At 42.2% G+C, this 24,077-nt stretch overlaps 1 protein-coding gene across 1 annotated transcript in view; it reads left to right on the forward strand.

Moving 5' to 3' along the window:
• The window catches only part of plcl1 (phospholipase C like 1), a 114,397-nt gene that overhangs the window by 60,060 nt on the left and 30,260 nt on the right, over positions 1-24,077 (forward strand). Inside the window, exons 3-6 of the mRNA XM_014989747.2 lie at positions 16,804-16,878; positions 20,168-20,455; positions 20,561-20,854; positions 22,699-23,090. Coding sequence (XP_014845233.2) covers positions 16,804-16,878; positions 20,168-20,455; positions 20,561-20,854; positions 22,699-23,090 — 1,049 coding nt within the window. The remainder of the gene's footprint in view (positions 1-16,803; positions 16,879-20,167; positions 20,456-20,560; positions 20,855-22,698; positions 23,091-24,077) is intronic.

Here is a 24,077-nt window from a genome sequence, read left to right on the forward strand (position 1 = left end):
AAAGAATAGAACGTAACAAATAACCTGAAATAATCAGTTTACTAATCAGTGAGTCATGAATAACTATTTAGCTTAAAGTTCACACATTTGATCTATATGTAGAATTTTGATGCGATTATGACAGTGCTTTTTATATTTCTTTCATGTATTTATTTATTACTGCTGTGTTAGCCTAACAGCTAAAACAGAAGTAATAAATAGTTCTTATGGTGACGTTTATCGTCATCACAACAGTACCACAAAATAATAATAAAAACAAACTTTAAATCCATGTCGCCACCACTTTGGCTTCATAAATTCCAAGCCTGATATTAATATGTAATATTCCTAACCAAGTATTTTGCTTCGGACTGTTTCCGCAGCAGTGATCCGCTCTTCCTGCAGGAATGATCCCTGCTGCTGGGATCGCTCCATGAAACCAGGTCAGCGCTTTCATCTTTTTATGAATTCCTAGAACCATAATCACTTGGACAGATTTCTGACTCTGAGACTCCGAGGCTTATCATTTGCGCTGCAAACCACCGGGGGGCAGTAAACGGATCTTTCTCGATGCCGCTCTCTTGGCGAACGTTTCAGTCCGACGAGGGTTGAACTTGTGTGGACTGATTCCTGAAGCGTTTCTTTGAAAGTCGGTCCCGGGACGTCCCTGTAAATCACCACGAACGCCTTTCGGCTCAAAACTGTTTCGGTTAAAACTACAAAGTAAAAGTGTTTCCCCTGACGGCCACCGTACACGACACGTGGTGTTTAAGAATAAACCTCCGGAGAAGACAAGTCTCCATTAAGTAGCTTTTATTTTCAATTATTCAAAATGAGCCTTCCACTGCTTCTGTTCTCCTCCTCATCCCGCCGCCTGAAAGATTCATTAAGCCATTTTCTGATGGGGGGGGTGGAGGGGACTCTTCTCTTCTCCTGCCATGTTTTCTTTTCTCTCTCGTCTTCACTTCTACTTTTCATTTCTTCTCCCTCCTCCGACGTCTCCTGTGTTCATTCTCTCCTTTAGCCATCCCGGATTTCCTCCATTCTCGTCCCGTTTCTTCCCCCTTCCCATTTCCTCTTCCTACTGTCATTTCTCCCTCCGCCTGATCTCATCCTAATCCCCCCCCCAATTCTCCCTCCACCCCTTCCATCCCCTGTTTCTCGCAGTTTTGTATTCGTGTTTACCCGTGCTTGTGTGCGTGGCCGTCTGCAGATATCAGCCGCTTGCCAGGCCCACCAGAGAAGCTGGGAAGCTTTAAGCTGTTGCATAACAAATGTCCTCTTGACTTGAAAGTGTGTCATTGCTTTGGATAAGGGCCCCTTGTGGCTGCAGCCTACAGACACTTACAGGGCTCCCCTGATAGCATTAAAGCCTGGACAGAAGGATGGAGGGAGAGGACGGAGATAAAGGGCAAGCAGTGGAGAAAGATGGCAGTGATGGAAAAGGGCAAGGACGGAGGGGGGAGATAAAACAAGGAGGGGCGATCAGCCGTGCAGCAGGGCCCTTACTGGTGGGATTCGTGGGGAATAAAGGGGAAGTGAAGGAACGGAGATGAGTCTAATCAAATAAGGCAGACGGATGGGAAGAAACGGCAGAGAGCGAGCCAGGCGGATTTCGAGGTGAAACCGAGGAGTGGTCTAGACACGAAGGAGACGCTGTCCTCTTGTCTGTTTGCCTGGGTGGGTTTGGTCTGTCCCCTGATGCCACAATAGTTTAATTTATGTGCTCTGCCTGGCAGAAGCCAGTGAGTATAAGAGCTGCAGAGAACGTTCACATCAGAATGGTAACGGGAAGGGTTTCACTGGAGCTGCACCTCCGTTGCAAACGTTCGCGAAACTTTGTTGACATTCGGGAAAAACTCAAATTTGCCAATGCAGTCATTAAAATCACTCGTGAATAAGTTCGTTCATGAGACCAGTAAACAAGCGTGCAGCAACGTCTTCCACCGAACTCTTCCTGTTGTCTTCTTTTTCTTCTTTGGGGTTTGTCTCAGTGGCAACATCCAGTTGTTGATCATGTGACTCGTACGATGCCAAAAAAAACCCAGTGTTTCCTCGCAAAAACACTGTTTTTGCAAGATAAACAAAAATCCAACTAACAAATTATGCCGATACAGATGTAGGCCTGTCACAATAAACAATAAATTGATTAATCGCATGAGTCGGGGGTCTTTCTGCATGGAGCTTGTGTTTTCTCCCAGTGCGTGCGTGGGCTCCGATGGGAACTGCAGCTTCCTCCCACTGTTCACAAACATGACTGTGAGGCTAATTAGTTAGTCTAAATTACCCGTAGGAATGTGAGTGTGTGTGTGTGTGTGTGTGTTGCTCTTTAATGAAGTTGTGACCTGAAAGCGTTAAGCACCCGTACCCCTGAACTTAGACGGATGAGCTGGATGGAAAACCTGAAGGAAAATGAAGACTTGCCCAAGAACTATCACTTTAAAGGGATAGTTCAGGTTTTTTTCTCTACCTTATCTTAACTGCAGTCTCTGTTAGCATCTTTACTTTGATGAGAGAGATTATTTTAGAGCAGTGCCAAGAGATTTGTATCATTTCAGAACAAGCCCAACTTTCAAATATTAAAGTGAAATTTGCAGCTCTTTTTTCATTAACCTTCAAACTGCTGTGAAGTTTGCACTGGACGGCTGTTTTCATATGTCTGTGGTTGCTTGCAGTGGATGCTGCGGCAGCTTGTAGTCCATTTGAAACACACACCTGTCAAGCGCGTAATACATTTATAGAAATGTTCTGCTCTATTCCATTCAAATTTAATTCTAAAATGTTTAATTGATCCCATATGGAAAATAAATGTTGTAACTGGAGATGCACCAATCCAATATCAATACCTTTGTTGGTCCAGATGTAGAATTTTTTTTTAGATAATTTGTCCACAACAATGTGCCTGACTCCTACGGACTGATCTGTTCAGTCTAATTCTATGCTCAGTGCTCTGAGTGACATCCTGCATTATTATTTTACTTTATATTTAGAATCACTAATTGCTCTTTCTGGACCATTTGACAGAAGGTTTATTGCAGTTTATTTTTACGCTTGACCAAGATAGTCAATCTGTTGTTTTTGTCCATTTCGGTTTCTTCATTATTTTTTCATTGGCTGTTCTACTCCTAACTGCACTGACTGAACGAATTAAAATAGTTTTTTTCATGTTTAACCAAGCCTGTGAAGCTACTGGTGTGTTTCAGTGTGCTGTACTGGTGCAGAGTTATCAAATACATTTGTAAGTCGGTTTATTTTTTCATGTCTGTGTTTAAAAAATAGAAGCGTTTGGAATAATTTCAGGGCTGCTTTTCTGCATCAGCCGATGCTGAAACTCAGATGTCGGTATCTGAATAGAAAGTGAAAAAAGTGGATCTGTGTAACTCATTTCACGAAAGAGTTATTGTAGACGGTGATGGTAAAGAACAGTATACTTTCTTGTTTCTTGTTAGCTTTACTTCCTGGTTAGTTAGTTTTTTTTTTGCAGCAGCAGAAGGAACCGACACCAGGGAGACCAAACTTTCTTCTGATCACCACTAGAGGCAGTCGGCACCAGCTCTGGTACCGCTGCCACAGTTTGAAAACCTTGGCTCTAACACACACCTGATACTGATTTAACCGTTGAGTTGTAGAGTTTCCGTCCCAACCTGTAGTTATTCCTCATTGCTACGTCAGAGTGAAGCTGACGTTAAGATGGTCGCCAGACCGAACCTCTGAAAAGACCTGAAAATAAAACCAATCTGAGTTATCGCTTTTTGAGAAGATTCTCTTTTGTGGGTGTGTGTCATTTTTTGTTTTCTCTTTTGTGGGTGTGTGTGTCATTTTTTGTTCACTTCAGACCAGAGAGTAAAACCTGGAGTTCTCAGAGTTCTCCCTTCCCAGAAATCCCCTCATTAATGACAGACAAGTGTGGGGTGAAATAAAAAGCTGTCGTTGCAGCCTCAGTAAGGGGTAATTGCTTTCCATTACTTGAGATCATAAATGCATAATGCAGCGCTGCCCTGAGAGCTCGCTTTTTGCTCTTGCATAACCTGAAGTCTGAAACCCGGAGACAGACGGAGTTACACAGCGACACACACACACACACACACGCACACACACACACACACACACACACACACACACACAGAAGCTGAAACCTAACGACCAGCTTCACACAGCATCAGTTACACACACCCTGACCAGGCCTGTCGACATAACAAACTTCACTGGGCGATAAACCGTCCCAGAAATGAATGCGATAAACTTCAGTATTGTCATTTTAACACCATTTTCAACCACTGCAATAATAAAGCTGTATTAATGCGAGTATGCTCTCCCAAATCAAAAACTTTGATTTCTGAAGAACATTTAACACCGGATCTGGAAGGCATTTTAAATATACAAAATAAACAAAACAACTGGAACAACAATAACTAAAATGGATTATGAAGTCTCTGCAACCAAAATTGCTGCTAGAAAATGATTAACAATTCAGCTTTGACGGGGAAAACAGGCAAAGACTCGGCGCTGACAGTCAAAACTTTGCAGCATTTTTCAAAATGTCGGCTGTATGAGGATATTAAAGGGAAACATATCGATAACATAACAGATATTAAAGGGGGAACGATTGTTGGCAACATGGAAACGATGAATCTCATTTTAATTTGTCATGCGATTAATAGATTTATTGTGGGAGGTTTATTTATATATATATATATATATATATATATATATATATATATATATATATATATATATATATATATATATATATATATATATATATATAAACCCACCTTTTGTCGAACGACTCACTTATGTGCGCTCTCTTGGGAATGCATGTCATATCTGTGAATACTCCCACACAGACATGGGTATCAATTAATCATTCTGCTTTCACACTGCTCCCTCGGTGTTAATCTGATTTATTTCCCTTATCTCCTTTTCTGTCTTCCTCACTCTGACTTTGTTTTCGTCTTCAGCACGCTGTCTTTTATCTGACAGCAGGCGTATTTGTGCAGCGTCGATGCTGGGAAAGTTAAAGCCGAGCGCATAAGAAGCAGGTCCTGAGGACTAAAAGGCTGCAGAGAGGTTCTGCCTGTTTGAAGGCTTTCGTTCATGAATTCTGCTACATATCACGTTTTAGCACCTGCTAGGCAACAGGTTTCCACGTTTACAGCAACGCCGACTGAGTTGAGCTGAGTAAATGGTTTTACTGATATTACATAATATGCATGTGCATCTCAATAAATAGAAAAAAAATGATAAGTTTTTTTTTGTTTTAGTTATTCAATTCTGAAATAAAACTCAAAGAGACACAAACTACTTGATATTTGCCAGGTGTTTATTTCTGGCCGTCAAAGTCATTTTGGTTTTGGGCCAAATCAAGATCATGAATGCTCTTAAAGGGCCGGTAGTGCAAAACTTTGGTTTGGCGTTGCGCTTTAATATCTCATATTCATCAAAGCTAACTGAATGAACAATTTGAAGCTAACACATAGTAATAAATAAATGATTCATTACAAGCATCACTGACAGTTAAAGTAACAGTCGTGTTTTTGGACTGTGAGGGGAGAGAATCCAAACATGCATGGTGGAGAACACGCCATGCCAGGATTTGAACCTTGGTGCAAGGCAGCAGTGAAACCAACAGAGCCGCCGTGCAGCCACCTGAAACAACAACTACAAACACACGAGGAGCCATGTATCCATGGAAGAACCTCCGAAAGACAATGGAAAACAAAAAGTCAACAATGTGTAATTAGAGCTTCTGCCACCATATTCGTTTTCCTTCTTGATCGTTGCGTGACACACGTTGTGCCTGGCCTGCGCGGTGGATTAGTGGCTGCGGCGCTGTGGATGTGGGCGGCAGTGCAGTAATCTATTGAGGTAATCTACCGCCAGTGTGCTGAGGGATCATTAGCCAGATCATGGGATCAGATTGGGCTGGATTTATGGAACCACCAGGTGTCGGCCTGCTGCAGGTTAGGGCAGCGTAGGGTGGACGGCGGCGGTCAGCTGGGCTGCAGGCGGTGATGAATGGCAGAGCGCGTGCAGCGTCGGAGTGCCGTTAATGGATTTTCACATGAATGTCCCAGTTGTCGCAAGTCTGTTGCAGCTGAAGGTCACTTGGACAGGAAACGGCCTCCAGCTTTCTTAGCAGGGTGTTGATGTTGCAGGATGGAGCGTTCATTATCCACCGCTCTGCAGCTTTTACTGTCCTACTTTGATTGGAAATGTTTTTCACAGTTTTAGCTGTAATTGGGTCCAGTCCTGATTTATTTCACACTGATGTTTTTGGGTGATTTCCTTTAGATTCCTTTAGTGATTTTCTGCACTTTAGACCTACAGAGTTCACCCAGTTGATGTTTGACAACTGGAATATTATTGGTGTAAACTATGATACATTTATTGTCACATAGTAGTGCAACTTATTTAAGTCTCTATTTTTTCTACATTGTAAAAACAAAAAAATCTCACCAAGTATTTTTAGTTTGGTTTCTAGTGCAAATAGAAACCAAACTAAACACTGGAAATACGACAAAATTAATTTACAATTTGCGTTTCAGCAAGATATAGGAGCTTGTTTTGAATCAATAACTCTTTTGTATTTATGCATAAGTTCTAGTTCCACTGGCAGATTATTTCACTTATGGGGAAAATGTCTTGTTATAAGTGAAATAATCTGCCAGTGGCACTAGGACCTTTTCATCAATATTAAAGAATTATTCACTTAAATCAGGCTCATATATCTTGATGAAAAATTACTTGTAAGTTAGTTTTCTCTTATTTCAAATGTATTGTAATATTTGCACTAGAAACTAGACTAAAAATACTTGCTTAGGTTTTGTGTTTTTGCAGTGTGTTTAAAGTTGCAGAATGAAACGACTTTTGGCGGTAAAATCCTTCTGCAGACACACACTGTGGTGGAAAAATGCTGCGAAGGAGTCAGAGGGAAGCAAAACTTCATTTATGCTGCAGCGATGCACAGCATTAACCAGCATATTATCAGTCAGCAACAATAAACACTCTGACATGAAACATTGGTACAGGACATTCAGATAAGGTTGATTTTTTTTCTTTTTTGCTTGGCTGTGGCTCTTCAGTGGAAAAACAATGTTCCAGATTTTCTACAGGAGGGTGAAGTGAACTGATTCCCTTTAAACGGTTCCATAAATGTTTGTATTTATTTTAGAAAGTACTCGTCCCTGTTTAACTTCTGTGATGGAAAATTTCTTGCTAACAATAATAGAAGCAACATGATTAATCATAAGTAGCTAAAAAATGAATGTTGGCAAAAAAATAAAAAAATAAAAAATACATGCATTCTGTAAAGCTGCTGCTTTGACTTCATGTTTCATGCAGCGCAGCAGCTAGAATGTGTGATTGTGGCTGTTCGTCTTGGTCAACGTTGGTAGCTGCTCTTTGCCCTTTTGTTGGACAGACAGACATTAAAAAAGCCACCCAAGCAAATGTTGCTCAGATAAAACTAAAGTTGATGACAGAATCAAAGTTTTGGAAGGGATAACTTGAGGTTCACTCAGAGTTTTGGCCATCCATCTTCCGTCTGGGTTGAGGACAATCTGCACAGCGTCGCTCTTCCTCCCTCTGACAGCTGAAGTGTCTTCCTGACCCTCTTCTGTTCAGTGTAAAGAGCCTCGGCAGCCTTCCCCTGCTCACATCTGGCGCTCTCCTTCAGCAACCTGCGCGCCGTCGCGGTCAGCCAGCTCAGCCTGCAGACATGTGCAGATGACTGCACCGTACTTTCATCCTGGAATGAACTGAGAAAACTTTTTCTCTTCAGAGACTAGGCATCAGACTGGTTTCCATCAGTTAGCTCTGTGAATAAACTACAGTGTTTAGAGCCGTTGGCTGGTGGTTATAAAGGCAATTTTCCACATGGTGATCATACACAGAAACCGTTGCTAACAGACAACAAAACATGGAGGCAGAGGAAGAGACACATCCATCAGCCAGAGGAATATTGAGTTAAGCTCTAATGAAATGCCACATTTTTTTTTTTACTAATTTCATGACAGCTTTTAATTTTTTAACACCTATTATATGACTATGTCAATTTATGTAATATATATATATATATAAATATATATATTTCCAAGAAAGAGTCTCAGGTATGAAAAACTGGACAGCACCAGGACCCTGATCCAGAAGGATCCCTCAAAGGGTTCAGTCCCATCCAACTATCGGCCGATAACCTGTCTCTCTACAACATGGAAGCTCATGTCAGGCATCATAGAGGCTAAGATAAGCGGGCACATGGATAAATACATGAGCACGGCACAGAAGGGCATCGGCATAAATAGCAGAGGAGCCAAACACCAACTCCTTGTAGACCACACAGTCGCCCGAGACTGCAAAACCCGACACACCAACCTGTGCACCGCTTGGATTGATTACAAGAAAGCCTATGACTCAATGCCACATACCTGGATCATTGAATGCTTAGAGATGTGCAACATCAATAGGACTCCAAGAGCCTTCATTGCAAACTCGATGGGGCTGTGGAAAACCACCCTTGAAGCCAACTGCAAAACGCTTGCACAAGTGTCCATCAAATGTGGCATATACCAAGGAGATGCTCTCTCCCCACTGCTGTTCTGCATAGGCCTGAACCCCCTCAGCGAAATCATCGACAAGACTGGCTACGGATACCGACTCAAGAATGGGGCCACAATCAGTCACCTCCTCTACATGGATGACATCAAGCTGTACGCCAAGAGCGAGCGAGACATCGACTCACTGATCCACACCACCAGGATCTACAGCACTGACATTGGGATGTCATTCGGACTAGAGAAGTGTGGTCGGATGGTTACAAAGAGAGGGAAGGTCGTCCGCACAGAAGGGGTCTCACTCCCAGAGGGAACAATAGCAGACATAGAGCACAGTTACAAGTACCTGGGAATACCACAAGCAAATGGCAACCTCGATGAGGTCACAAGGAAAGGAGCTACAGCCAAATACCTCCAACGAATAAGGCAAGTCCTGAGAAGCCAGCTCAATGGCAAGAACAAGATCCGTGCAATAAACAGCTATGCCTTACCAGTAATCAGATACCCTGCCGGAATAATTAGCTGGTCAATGGAAGAGATGAAGGCCACGGATGTTAAGACTCGGAAGCTACTAACCATGCATGGAGGGTTCCACCCCAAATCCAGCACCCTGAGACTGTACACGAGGCCTGAGGCCTATTCTGTGAAATATAAAGTTACAAGATTGTTGTGACTTACAACAATCCTCTTCTGTCTATCAAGTCTGTGTCACTGTGCCTAATTTTGTGTAGTTTGAATAGGGATTAATTATGTCAAATTCACAAAAACAAAAAATAAAAATTACTGTTTCAGGTAGGACTTGAATGTCTATATATGGTGTTCATTGTGTTAAAAATCATTAAAAAAACATAAAAAAAATCTACATGCTCCAGTGCCAGGCCTTAGTACATAGCAGGAAATATACACACTCTGTTTTTATTATTATATTTTAATGATCTGGAGATGACAGGTGATTGCTTCATACACTCTCTGATGGTGCCCCCATGTGGTCAAATAATAATCAGCTGAGGTAATTTGCCGGCTGCTCACTCTGCCATGCTGTAGGTGGTTCTTCAAGCATTTGACATGCTGATGTGAGAGAACCTGTTTATAAGCACAGAGGGAGCATCAGCATAGTAAGTGATGCTTTAATGCAGTGGTATTAAACTGAGGTCATGAAGACCCTGTGTCGATATTTCAGATGAAACTACCCAATGATAATCTGTTAAAGTGTAGATTACTTCTTAAGATTAAAATATGTAACACCCTCTTCACACTGATGTAATTTGGCACTGTACAAATAAAAACTAATTTGATTTGACTGTTAAAATAATATTTCATAAGCACACACCTATGCTAACTATGGCAGTCCTGGAGTTTGACATGTGTTTTATTGGGTCGTGGCATTTGAGATGCATTAATATCAGAACAGTAGAAATGATGTAAACAGTGACCAGTCACTTTATTATTCATACAATACTAGCACTGAGGAAGCGCTTGGTCGCTAGGAGCACTTTGTTTCTTTGTAGCACAGATTCAACAAGGTGCTGAAAAATCCTCAGAGATTTTGGTTCATGTTGACTTGATATTCTGCTGATTTGTCAGCTGAGAGTTCAATCTGTGAAATTCCTGTTCTACGATATTCCAACTGAAAAGACTCATCAGCAATACTCAGGCAGGCTGTGGTGTGTCAGTGATGCTCAGCTGCCCAAAGTGGGTCAGTCATTCTGTTTCCCTCGGTTGTAGCAAGTGGCTATTTAAGCTAACGCCGTGTTTCTGTTATCTCAAGCCCGACTGCCTGTTCTCCTCCAGACTGTGAATGTGACTGAAGGAAGAGAATGTCAGAGCAGAAGCTATTTCCTTCACTGCTGTAGATACCTGTACCTTAATCCTGGTCAGTTGACAGTTTGTGTGCTGCTGCAGCGAACTTAACCTTTGAACCGGAGTCTGTTTATCTCCCGGGTTTCCTGCGTCCAGCCATCATCACCATTTTGAAGAGTTTGCCGGGTGAAGAGCCTCTCCAGTTGCTCATGTCTCCCCATGACAATAACCTATTGTTTTAAATCCATTTGTTCTCCCTGCTTCCTGGGTCACCACTCCTTCATCTCTCATTCGCTCGCTCATTTCGTCAGACGCTTTGAGGACCGACTGCTGCTCTCTTTGGTTTGCTGGTTTGCCCACTTGAAGCCACCCTTCACATTAAATCCCTTCTCCTGTCTCGTCCTGTCTGGCCCCTCTCTCCTCTTCCCTGCAGCTGTTGGTCTCATTTTCTTTACTATCTCTCCATCTGCGCCACGGTTTTTCTTCCTCTGGCAGTATTCACAAGCAGAGAGAAAAATTTTAGTTTCAGAGACAAGAGTGGGGGGCAGAGAGGGAGAAAGCCTGATGCAGGCTGTGGATTATAGCTGAATGAAGCCCGATTTTAAACTCCAAACCAAAGTTCACATTAAAGGCTGGACATGGCTGTAGTTTCCTGGGTGGCGTCCTGCGTCCAGCGGCGAGACGTCAGGGCGTCCGTAGAAACATGCTTAAATATAATAGCCTGACAACGGATTAGCAGCGACAGCCACAACAACGTCAGTGTTCCCGAATGTCCGAGCCGGACTCTACCTAAATACCCGCTGACCTGCTTTCTCTAAGCTCGTCTGTCCGGCTTTACCACTGAGCAACTTAATATAAAAGACATTTAGTGGGACAGTTGCGTCAGTCAAGAAAACCAAGCAAACTCTGACCCCGCCGGCCCGCCGTATGCCCCGCTGTCTGGGTAATTGAATCGGAAATCAATCTGCTGTTTGTGCCTTGGAAGCTGAGGGGCAGCGATTGTCGTCAAGTGTTTCTGTCCTTTTCTGCGTTCTCTGCTTCTTTTCTTGGAAGTAATCACTGTCGGGGGTTTTTTTTCGCTCCTCTGGGCTCTGTGAACACTTCATCCTGCACATGGTTCTGCTCCTCTGAACAATGTTAGCAGAGTCTGTAAAAAATGAGCGTCGTTGTTGAAAGTTTCCTTCTGGTGGAAAAAAAAAAGTTGGAAAAAAAAAAAATTTCTAAAAGTGCGTACGTATATCAAAATGTATTTTATGGGTATTTTTTTTATGTGTTTGACCAATAGGAAGCAGCACACAAGGAAATAAGAGTGGGTGAAATGGACTTGAAGTGTTATCACAATATTTTGTGATAATGACAAAAGTGACAATGAGAACTATTTATGATGTCATTTTTAGGTGGCCTTAAGACGCCAGTCACATAAAGAAGTGTGGTTTATTGTTACTAAGCTGGATCTGATCATATTTTCAAATTCCTTGGTGTTTATTGATACTCTCTTTGAACCCATAATAAATAAAATATAATAAAAAGTCCTGACATTACAGACAGTTTCAGTGAATAATGTTATAAATTCCATTTATTGGAATTCATGACAGCGATAAATAAAAAATTCTTAACTTGCTAAGAAATTTATCACAACTCACAGTTTTCTAATTTAAACAAAAAGTCAAATAGTGAGCTGCTTCTCCATCAGCCCCTCCTTTACAGCCTCACTTCACCTGCTTTTCTCATTTAGTGACCAAAATATTTTCGCAGTGTGAGCTGAGACATTAATTTTCTCTCTGTTTGTACGCGTCCTCTCTGGCAGTGCGCCTCTCAGAATTGTTGTCTCACTGAGGAGAAGCCCAACAAATCTACTTTCACGAGTTCAGCTTTAAGACTCCACTTGTCAAGAGTTTTCAAAGTCTTGCCAGACTTTCTCAAAGGGATTTGGGCACAAGTAGGAAAGCTTGTCGCAATACGAAATAAATCAGTAAATCAATAAATAATCACGCAATGAATTAAAACGAGCTCCATAAACTCTGTTTGAATGATTTATTCGTTTTTCTCTTTTCTCTCTCTCTACCAACAACTAGATGAGAAAAGTCTTTATTCTGGTTCTTTGGTCTCTTTTATTTGAAGGACAGTTTTGTTTACAGAGACTTCATGATTCATTTTATTTGTTGTTTCTGTTGTTTTGGTTATTTATTTTGGATATTTAAGATGTCTTCCAGTTCCAGCGTTAAATGTTCATTAGAATTTAAAGTTTATTGATTTTTGAGAAAATGTTTTTCTACATTATTATCCTATTGCCATTATATTACCAAAAATGGTCTGAAAATGACAATATTATTGTTTATCACAATAACCTACGGGACAATTTATGGTCCAGCCAGTTGTGTCACTGTGTCAGGCCTGTTGGCTGATAGCTTATGAGGACTGGAGTTGGACACTAGTAGCTGGTGTCATGAGGTGGGAGAACTTCCTGGTTTGACTTTCGTAAGTGAAATAGAGATGACTGAACTGAGCTACATAAAATGTCTTTACTCAAAAGGAGGCGGAAGTTCACCTTTTTTAAAATAAAATATTCCCGAGTTGCATGTCAGCCTCTCCTGTCGTATCCTGTGTCCCTGTATTTAGATTTGGTCTTTGACTAGGCCACTCCAGCACCTGGACATGCTTTGATCTGATTTTCTCATCAGTTTTCTATTGCTTTAAACACATTACTGCAGCACCTACAGTATGAAAATAAACTTTAACTGTAACTCGATGTGAGCCGGTCCAGGAACACGCTCCTGCCGGCTCGCAGGATGTTTGACAGTTTCCGCGCTGCTTTGTGATTTAATTACCAGAGTGTTTATGTGGGTTGCTGTTGTGTAGGAGGTAAAGTTGTCAAATTGAAGCGCCTGGCACAGCCAATGTTCTTTTATTCATTTTCCCTGCTCAATAGATCAGCCGTGAGCTGCAGGAGGTTCTCACATCAGCCTTCTGCAAACCAGCAGGCCGCCACAGACGCCGCGTGCTCCTTTCACATAAAAAAATGATTCTGACTGCTGATTAAATGCTTGTTGCTCTGGCACATGTTTTTGCGGTACAGCTTACAGAGCCACCTTGACAACTGTTTGCCAACAAAAGCTCTTAGTGCCTCCAAAAACAGAGAAATAAAGACAAACTCAAACTGCATCCATAGTCTAAGTCCGCTTGTCATTGGGCTACAGGTGGGAGACTCCCTGGTCAGGTCACCATGGCAACACAGAGACACACACACACTCTCACACATGCACATGCATACCTAAGGGACCTTTAGACTAACCAAGTGATGGAGTTAACTTATGTTAGTGTTTGAAAAACTTTGCTAATAGGATTCCCACATGTGGAGTTCTCGTTGGGCCTTCCTGTTCTTCTGATGGAAAGAACTCACCCAAAACCCAGCTGCAGAGAGGAAGACGGCCGCACGTCATTGGCTGCTTTTCAGTTACAAACGTGCAAAACTTTGTTGATATTTCGCTAATGTAAAAAAAACAAACAAAAAAAAAGCATGCTAATGTAAAAAAAACAAATAAAAAAAACATAATTTTGCAATTGTGGTGTTGAACTGGTTGCTGATCATGTGACTTGTGATGTGAAAGAAGTGTTTCCATTGCAGTTTTGTGAAAAAACAAAAAGAAAAAACAACAATTTCTCTATGGCCAAAAACCCATCTCATCCTAGCGCCAAAACTTTTTATTGAAAAATACATCACTTGGTTTTTTTTTATGAAATTGCCATGTTTCCATTAAGCAAATTTATTTTCGAAATGTGAATTTACGTATTTGTATAGTCTGTATAGTCAGTGGAAACGTAGCTGGTCCCATCCACCTCCAGCAGCAGCAGCAGCAGCAGCAGCAGCAGCGACAACCTGTTTGCAAGCGAACCCTGTGCAGACCTAACAGTCTTTAACTTCTCCTCAACATTTTCTCGGTCTCAGAATCAGGCTGTCTTTTTGTATCTGTGCAGCCAGAGACGGGAAGCGGCTCCCTCTGCAGGGGTTACTGTCAGTGCCGGGGACTGTTCACTGTCACAACGAGCTGACAGATTCACGCTGCGCCTGATTTCTCCTGAACTTTACCTGCTGTGAAACAAAACACCGAGCGACTTTCGATTCCAAGACAGAATAACCTCGTGTTTGTCACACTTAAGATTGGTAACCTCACACACGCTTGTCAGACTAGAGCTCTGCGTCCGTCCACTGCGTCCTGCTGATGGGACTTGAGGTTTTGAAGGTAACTGGTCTAGCAGAGGAAGCTGACGTTTTTCTGTTCCAAGCAGGTTTTAGCCCAACTCGTTATTCACCACAACACAAGTGATTCCCTCCTCACTGCTGACGGCAGTCTCTCTGGCTTCGTCCTGGACACACACTTAGGGCGCGTTCACACCAGCCCTGTTTAGTCCACTTTAACTGAACTCTAGTTTCAGTTAATTGTAGATTGAATATACCATATCAACTTGTATCTCAGAAATGGTTTTGCTTCAGCAAATTATGAAATTTTTTTCTGAAACACTGATAAAAACCTTATGGTTACATTTCACAACAATGATTCAATTTTCGGCAATAAATCTTATAAAGAATACCATAATTACATAACCGGTGAATTCTTGTTCACCAACCAAATGAAAACTAATTGTTGGTGCTTTGTCTGTCCTGCGGTCTGACTGCGATGCTCAGGAGGAACACGGCAGATGAGGGGATAGTCCCATCAGACCTTCAGTTCCTGAAACCACACACACACACACACACACACACACACACACACACACACACACACACACACACACACACACACACAAAACTCAGTGCGATCCTGCTGGACCGCGCACAAGATAAAAAGCTTGTTGGGTCCGAATGACTCCATCTTTGAGAACACTGGAGGGTTAAAGAGGAGCAGTTTAAACTTTCCTGCTTATACAACACTTTTCTATTAGAACGCCGGTTACTCTCCTTATTAAAAAAAAATAAAAATAAATGTTTAGGTTTTACTTTAAATTGAAACACCAAAGTTAAATCAGTAGCTCTGCAGTGTTCAATGCAAACTCCATCATGTTACAGAACGTCTCCACCACATGGAGTGAGACATATTTATTATGTTCTTCTACTGATGCTTTGGACCTTTATTTTAAAAATTATTTTTCTGACCTTCACAGAGCTTCAGAATGTCCAGAATATGGGAATACGACCAGGATGTTTCCGAAATGAGTTTTAATAAGAACAAGAAACAAATGTGTGACATATTACATAATAACGTCACACAGTGTGTATTTTAATATAAGGTGCTGTTAAAAATCAGCCTGTGCTTCTAGCACCTCTACATCTGCTGTGACGATGGGGGTTACCGCCGCCTACATCTAACCCGTGTGTTGCTCTAACACCGACTGATGTGTTAATATACAGCTGGCTGCTGTGGTAACTGTAGCATCAGTAGGCTGCTTTATGTAACCTGCTCTCAGGTGATACTTGCTGGACAACAGTTAGAGATTCTCAGGTATTCTGCAGACAGTGGAAGAGCTTCTCTTCTGTCATCATGACTGGGATCTGCACCGCCTCTGGTGTTTCTTCGGCACAAACACATTCATGTCTTTAGAGACGGTGTGTTTATTTTTTATTTTCTACCTGGAGTAAGGCCTGGTTCTGGTTCTTGGAGTCAAGATAAACCACGGTCATGACATTTTCCTCCACCTTGTCGGTCGCCGTATTTCAGATTAAAGTACTTCAGTCCCAGGAGAAACAGCATTCGGCTTCTATGCTCCTCTGATCTGGAACAAACGTCCAGAAAACTTCAAAACAGCCGAAACACAGAGTTCCTTCAGAAGGAAACCCACCTGTTCGGAGCTGCCTCTGATTGGTGGAACGTTGATCAACAGATGTTTGCTAGATGATTTTGATGAAGGCATTTGACAAAATATCATGTTTATTGCTTGTTGTCATAAGTGGTCACTTTGACGTGTCTTGTTGCTTTAATGTGCTGTATGCATAAAATTGACTTAACTTAATTTGTGGCCAGAGAAGGTGAGCAGTATTTTCTGGATATTGGAGGGTTGCACAGCGGCCCCTCTCCCACATGTTGCTGCACACAGCTGGTTAGCTGACAGAATCATGCTAGCTTCTCTTCTTTTGAATGATAAATTAAGCTAATATGTAAGGAGGTGCATTTCTTTAGTTATGTTTAGGTCCATATTTCACAATCAACCATAACGATTTGCATGTTTATCTGTATTAATACTGCTGTGTGTCAGCGGCAGCAGGAGTAATAGTTGGTTTTCTGTTTTAAATGAAATCAGATCATATTCATTTAAGCTTGTTCATATAAACTTTAATTTTTTCTGAAAATCAGACAGAAATCTGCTGCCACGGTGTTTACTTCCCCTTTTGATCCTTTCTTTTGATTTGTTGCTCTGGATTTAAGAAGAAAAGAAAATCTGACTCTAAGTGTTGCTTGGTGTCCTTGTGTCTCCCCAGGACCCGTCGGTGCAGAAGGTGGGCGGAGGCAGGAAGAAGACGGTGTCCTTCAGCAGCATGCCCTCTGAGAAGAAGGTAGCTTAAAGTCGACCCCTGCGATCAGCGCTTATCACGAACATGAATGTCACATTCATGTTTGGCTCTTATTATTTGAACCTTTCTTTTTCTAAGGCAGAATTATTCTACAACGAAAGCCTCAGTCGTTTTGGAAAACAAGATTTGGGTAAAAATTTGGATTAATTATAGATTTTTTTTGTCGTACGTTCATAAAAACTCTCCAACATGTGCACACATCCACACTGACGTGTGCATCAATAAAGTAGAGTTAAGTTGGATCTTTGTGACACATTTTTTCCAGTTTCTGTTTCAGTTCTGGCTGCATATTTGAGCACTCTTCTTTTCAGAACTGATTAAGTTTATAGGTTGATTGTTAGCATGTTAGCTTTAGCAGTGCTGATTTGTGTTTATGGAACAAGTCCAAATTCTTGACTTCTTGAAGTTAAACTGTCTTTACTGTGGATGGAGTCGCTGGCGTTCCCAGCCTCGGTGGTCCCGGAGGTTTTCCTGAACATCCTGACCGCTTTTCTTTCCACAAACAGTGACTTGAACCCTCCAGGCTGCCATACAGGCCTGCTGTCAGATAGGTCTGTGTTATTCTGCTAAGGCGTTGCAAATGCAAATGAATTATTTAAAAATCATAGAGTGTGATTTTCTGGATTTTTAAAATAAATTCTGTCTCTCACAGTTGAGGTGTACATTACAGACCTCTACAGTCTTTGTACACGAGGGAACTTAAAAAATGGACAGTGTATCAAATATTAATTTTTCCCACCGCGTGTGTGCCAAAACTTATTTTTGAAATTTACGTCCACAGTGTGTTTGCTACGAAAAGTCGGGCCACAATTGAAATGATTCCAATTTATTTGTGGCCGCGACTCACAGTGCTGTCCATCTGGGCATTTACAGAAATGAGACGTCAGGGAAATTAAATAACAGAAATTATTAAAGACTTAAATATGGGCTGTATGGGTGGAAATAAATTCAATGCAGCAAGAAGTAAAATTAAATGTAAAAAACGTAAAAAGATGAAAGATAACAGCCTCCTGATGTGACAAAACAATCCCTTATAAGCTTATTTTAATGGATTCCCTGCATCAGCTCATATTCCAGGGAACAGAAGAAGTCTCTGACTAAAGTCACTGTTTATTTCACATGCAGACGGCGTGTGGTGTTGTTCATTATGTGGAGCAACCTTTGAAACGGTCTGCAGAGATGTCCCAAACTCATGTCGTCGGCTTGTGGAAGTTTTTGGAGTCAGAAAATAACACTTTGCCACTCAATATTCAGAAGAAATGCAACAATGTGGAGTAAATATTTGAAAGGCTGCAGCTTCAAGAAACAACAACAACAAAAAAATTAATCTTACTTACAGTCCACTCTCAGTCCAACGGTTGTAATGTTGTTAAAGGCTGAATGGAGGAACGTTGTCATGACAAGCTGAAGACAAAGTGTCGGAAAGAGCAGGAGCTTCTTAAAGAGACAGCGTCATGTTTGATATTTACAATGTTTTTATAGCAACTGAAGAAAACATGATTGTGCTGTAAAATGGCTCTATGTTCCTGGAAAATACTACCGCCCCTTTAAAAAACAGTGCTTGACAACTGAGGAGGAAATGGTGTTTTTGGATTCAGAAGAAAAGATCAGCTGTGAGCGATGCTCAATGTGTCCCTTTGACCGCCTTATCGACTGGGGATGGACAAACATTAGAAGCAGCTAGCCTGTGTTGTTCCACTGCTAATCTGGTGTTTAGTTGAAGCTGCAGGGCTGCGTTTTCACCGTATGAGTCCAAAGGTGGACTCAGTGACAACTCCTGACAAAAGCGGTTCTTTCTTCCGACCCAGCTCAGAGTTGGGCCTGAGAAGGAAGCGGTTTATCGGACTTGGTGCAGAGACTAAGCTAGCATTAGCGCCAGTTTAACACTAGAACCAGTTTCATGAACGAGAGGCTCCTGAGTCATTGAAACATTGGACAAAGAAACTGTTTCTGCGTTATGTTTTGTCCAGGTTGAGGTTGAAGGGATTGTCGTCCCTCTGTGACCTTGGGGTTCATTAACTCCCTGTACAGACCGCTGGAGACTCACCAGAGCCCAGTGGGTTTTGGGTACATCTATAGGATCCTTAGCTGTTCTGTAGGGTGCTGTCCTACGACAATGAGGAGAAACTTTAGAAAGATTACCTCCAGACCAATGTCTTTCATGCTACTAAACATTTTCTGAGGCTTTCCACTAGGAAGTACAGACAGACTCATGTTGAACACAATACTGAAAGAATCTAAGGTCAACCAGGTCCTCTTAGTACTGACTGCTTTCCTTTATTACAGCGGGGGAATAAATGTTTGATCTCCTACTCAGTTTTGTAAGTTAAAGTTTTAAGGGAAGTCTGATTAAAAGTGGAATATTATCCACAGACACTGAAAATGTACAAACTGATTTAGGAGCGAGTATCCGATCGCCAGCTATTTGGCTGTTTCTCTGAGTGGTTCACAAATTACAATTATCTGTCAATCAGTTAATTATGGATACTCCTGATCTCAGCTCCTAGCGCCTGCATATCTGCACAAGGTTGGAATGGGCCACAAAAAAAAGGCGATAACAGTTGGTGTCATTATTTGGCTAATGGTGAAAATCTAAAAATGACCTTCAATCACTCTCTGTCTGGAGCTCTACACACCTCACGAGGAGAGGTTGATCACAAGAGAGATGAGAGGTCAGTGCAAAACCTATGAGTGGCAGCCGAAGCAGTCTTCAACGACGGCATTAATAACAGGACCCAGTAACAGACTGAGCGGCCTGTGAGGTTTCTGGGGCTGTCTTAGGTTTGGTTAGTCAACATCTAAAGGATTCTGGGAAGGTTTGGGAGAGAGATCTGTGATCAAATGAGCCCAAAATCAAGCCTATGAGATCAACATGTTCAGATCTTGAAAAATATGATCTTCAAGTCATTGTGCACGACTTGAAGAAGAGCTACAAACATGATGATTTGGGGATGCCTGATCATTTTGCTGGGCCATGTACTGTAAGATCTTTCCAAAATATCCCTTTAAGTGTTCAAACCTTTGGGTTCAAGTGAAGCCCATCACACATGTTAGTTTAGAACATTCACAAGATGAAGGTCATTCTTTCTGGCAGAAGAGCAAGCTACCCGCAGGTTTTCCTAGAAGTGATTTTTAAAATGCTGAACGTGTTTCTTTTGAGCTCAGAGAATCCACATTGGAAGGAGTTTTGGAAACAATTTGGTGTTTCTCTTCCACAAACGTGTTTCCACTTTGACCCTTAGTCCAAGATTTGCCTGATCTCTTGTTGCAGGTGAGCAGTGCAGCGGACTGCTTGGCTTTCATGCAAGGTGGGTGTGAGCTGAAGAAGATCCGACCCAATTCAAGGGTCTACTGTCGCTTCTACACCTTGGACACGGACCTGAGCTGCCTGCGCTGGGAGCCGTCCAAAAAGGACTCGGAGCGGGCCAGACTGGACGTGTCCAGCATCAAGGAGGTCCGCACTGGGAAAAGCACAGAGACGTTTCTTCATAACGGTCCTCTGTCTGAACACCTGGCCGAGGAAGCCGCATTCTCCATCATTCATGGTGACGAGTACCAGGTAACAGGCCCACCTTTATTCTGGACAAGGGAATTCTGAAAAGTCATCACCAGTTTTTTTTTCTTTTTTAAATACATCCCACTTTTTTTCCCCACCATTCTGCAGTCTCTAGATCTGGTGGCATTGTCAGCTGACGTGGCCAACATCTGGGTGACTGGCTTGCGTTACCTTCTCGCCCACCCTTCGATCATCGGCGGTGCTGGAGGAGGGTGTGGGGTAGTGGGAGGAGGGCAGGGCGATGGAGGTGTGGCGGTAGAAGGCAGCCTGGGAAGCAAGATAAGGAGCGAGTGGCTGGCAGCAGAGTTCGCGCTGGTTGACGAGGATGGCTACGGGATCGTATCAGAGGATGTGGCTGTCACCACAGTCTGCAAGCTGTGCCCTGGCATCAAGGAGGCAAAGGTAAGACGGGACGTAGAATCATATCTAAATTCGATCTTTGTGCCTCCAAGGTCATTTTCCATTGGCAAAGTGATGGCACAGTTCATAAAAACAGCTTTACCCATTGGGTCTGAAGTTTGAACATAGGAAAGCACAAGTTATTTCTCTGTTCTATTCTTTTGCCACAAATTAATGTGAATTTATCCAGATCTGAATCAGATCATCAAAGAGTGAAGCCAAAAAAGTTCAATTGCTTTATTTTTCTTCAATTATAGATCTTCTAATGCTTCCAATTCTGTTTTCTACAACTAATTTTACATATGAAGAAGTCATAATATTGGCCTTTTTTTGCTGAAGCTGATAAGTGACGAGCTGTAAATTCACATCGAATCCAAGCAGATCAGAGTTCTGGCGTACAGTGGGTTGAAAAGTGTTTTTGTTTTGTTTTTTTCGGTGGTGGTTTTGCTGAACAACAGAGCATTTTGTCCATCGTAACCAGAGTTTCTGAAGGACACTGTCCTGACTTATTTTCACATCACAAGCAACCAAGAGAATCTGTGTGGGCTTAGGACAGAGGTTCCCAAACTGTGGGGCGCGCCGTGTCATTGCAGGGGGGGCGCGGGAAGCCCTCTGGATGAAAAAAACAACACAAAACATGAACACTGTATGTGCTGGGTTTTTACCATAGAATGGCCAACTCTCTGTTATTCCTATGAAAATGTTTGGAAACCACTGGCTTAGGCGATAACCAGCAGGAACATACCTTTGCCAAGATCAGATCTGAAGAGAACTGCTGCAAGCCGGGCAGAGATTAGATGATAGAGAGAGTAGAGAGGACATGTTGAAGGAGGTTCATAATTCACTGTGGCTCACTTCAACATCCTTATTGAAAATCTTAATTCAAAAATGCTCTGTTGATTCCAAAGGGAAACTAAATATTGTTGCAACTCATATTGATTCAAAATTTATCAGTCTTGTAGATGGAACTACGTCTACAAGAGGAGATCGTAGCGGTCTGTGTTGCAGCGAATCTGAAGAAGCTTCTGACTGAAGACCCTGTTTTTCTAAGGCAGTAGCTACTTTTCCATTGACCAAAAAAACTGCGCAAATTGGAATTCTGAAAATAAATTTGCTTACTGGAAACATGCCAATTTTGCAAAAACAAATTTTTTGATAAGACGTTTTGGGTTGCTTTACAGCTGTATCAAAATTAGCGTACGCTGCAAAACTGCAATGGAAATTTTTTTACGCATCAGTCGAGTCACATGATGAAGAACCAGCTCTTACTGCTGAAAGAGAAGACGGAGAAGACGACAGGAAGTGGTGGAAGGATGAAGGCGTGGCTTGTTTTTTATTGATTTATCTCATGAACAAACTTAATCACATGTGATTTTACTTTAATTGTGCTTCTTTTTTAACGGAAACACCACATTTGTGACAGTTTTTTTTTCAACATTAGTGGAACCGCAACAAAATTTTGCATACATTTGTAACAAAAACGCAGCTGGCATCATGAAGAGGATGCTCAGGATTGTCCATAGTTTTGTTGATTTTATGTAAAATCCTTCTTTGCATCATCATCTCCAGAGGTTCCACAGTCATCCCTAGAACAGAACCAGAACAGAACCAGCCGTCAGCTTGTTGAGCCTTTAGGTCTCTGCCCCTGATGGCTCTGGTGCTGCTGCCCCAACAGATGAAACAATAAACTGATAGAAGATCTGCTGCATCGAAAGTTGGCTGAAGCCACATTTATTCCTTATTCTGAATTAGCTTACTAAGTGTTGGGTCAGTGGTTACCTAAATGAGTTTTCTGTGACTCGAACTGACTGGATGGTACCTGATCATGCTCTCTGTGCTTTCCTCAGGTCCGCCTCCGATTTAAGGAGATCCAGCGGAGCAAGGAGAAGCTCACCTCCCACGTGACGCGGGAGGAGTTCCAGGAGGCCTTCTGTGAGCTCTGCACCCGACCCGACGTTTACTTCCTGCTGGTTCAGCTGTCCCAGGACCGCGAGTGCCTGGACCCTCAGGACCTCCGCCTCTTCCTGGAGACGGAGCAGGGCTTGTCCCTGGCTATGACCGAGGGCTGCTGGGAGCTGCTGAAGCGCTACGAGCCGTCGGCGCAGGGCCGAGAGCGCGGCCTGCTGGGCCTGGACGGGTTCGCCCGCTACCTGCAGTCGCCCGAGTGTCAGCTGCTGGACCCCGAACACCTGGGGGTCTGCCAGGACATGAACCTGCCCCTGGCCCACTACTACATCAGGTTTGACGGCTCACTTTGCTAGAAGAGCAGAAAAAGAAAAATATCTAGATTCTATAGAGAGCTGCATTTGCTAGTGCAGGCTAGGAATGTCACAATAACAAATTTTGTTTCCCCAAAACTTATTGCGATAAACAATAATATTGTTTTCAGGTAATATGACGTTAGCGACATAATAATGCATGAGCACATTCTCAAAGATCAATAAGCTTTAAATTCTAGTGAATATTTAACACCGAAACTGGAAGACATTTTAAATATCCAAAATAAATAAACAAAACAGAAACTATAAATAAAATGAGTTATGACATTTCTGCAAACAAAATTGTCCTTCAGAAAGTAGAGCTAGTTGAGACCAAAACACCAGACTGAAAACTTTTAAAATCCAGTTTTCAGTAGAAAGAGAGAAAATAGGGAAAAAAAAAAAAACCCTCCTCCAGCCTCCTCTTGGCTGCTGCGCTGACTGATCCTTTCTCTGCTCAGCCTGTTTGTGTTTGTGACAAAATGTAAAAAAGCTTAAGGGGTTTGCATATTTTCACAAGGTCCTGTACATGATACAAAACTATGGAAGGAAAACAAAATGCTCTCCAGCTGTGTCTGTGCAACACGGCTTACTAATTATAAATAAGTCCACGGTTTCCGTGTAATCGCAGGTGTTACTGCAGTTCAAACACCAATCAATCCTAACACCACAGCTGGATTAGTGGCTGGTTATGTACGCATGTTTAGGTTTTCTGTTTCTGGCATGCATAGGGGATTGTTTTCACTTTTTAGAGCACTCTCACGGTTATCCTGCATGAGCACCAACAAATCCCGTTACACTGGTACGGGGGTTAGCTGACTGATGAAATGTTTTTTTTTTGGTTTTGTTTTTTGTAGATAAACATATTTCCCATAAGCACATTTTGTTCTGCACTGTTGCAAAGTCTCCACACATGACTCTGCACTGGGTTCATTCAGTGGCTGCTTTCTGCGTATCTGCCAGATGGT

This window comes from Poecilia mexicana, unplaced genomic scaffold (genome assembly GCF_051168715.1).
Source record: "Poecilia mexicana isolate PSO_F unplaced genomic scaffold, ASM5116871v1 scaffold_2, whole genome shotgun sequence".
NCBI lineage: Eukaryota > Metazoa > Chordata > Actinopteri > Cyprinodontiformes > Poeciliidae > Poecilia > Poecilia mexicana.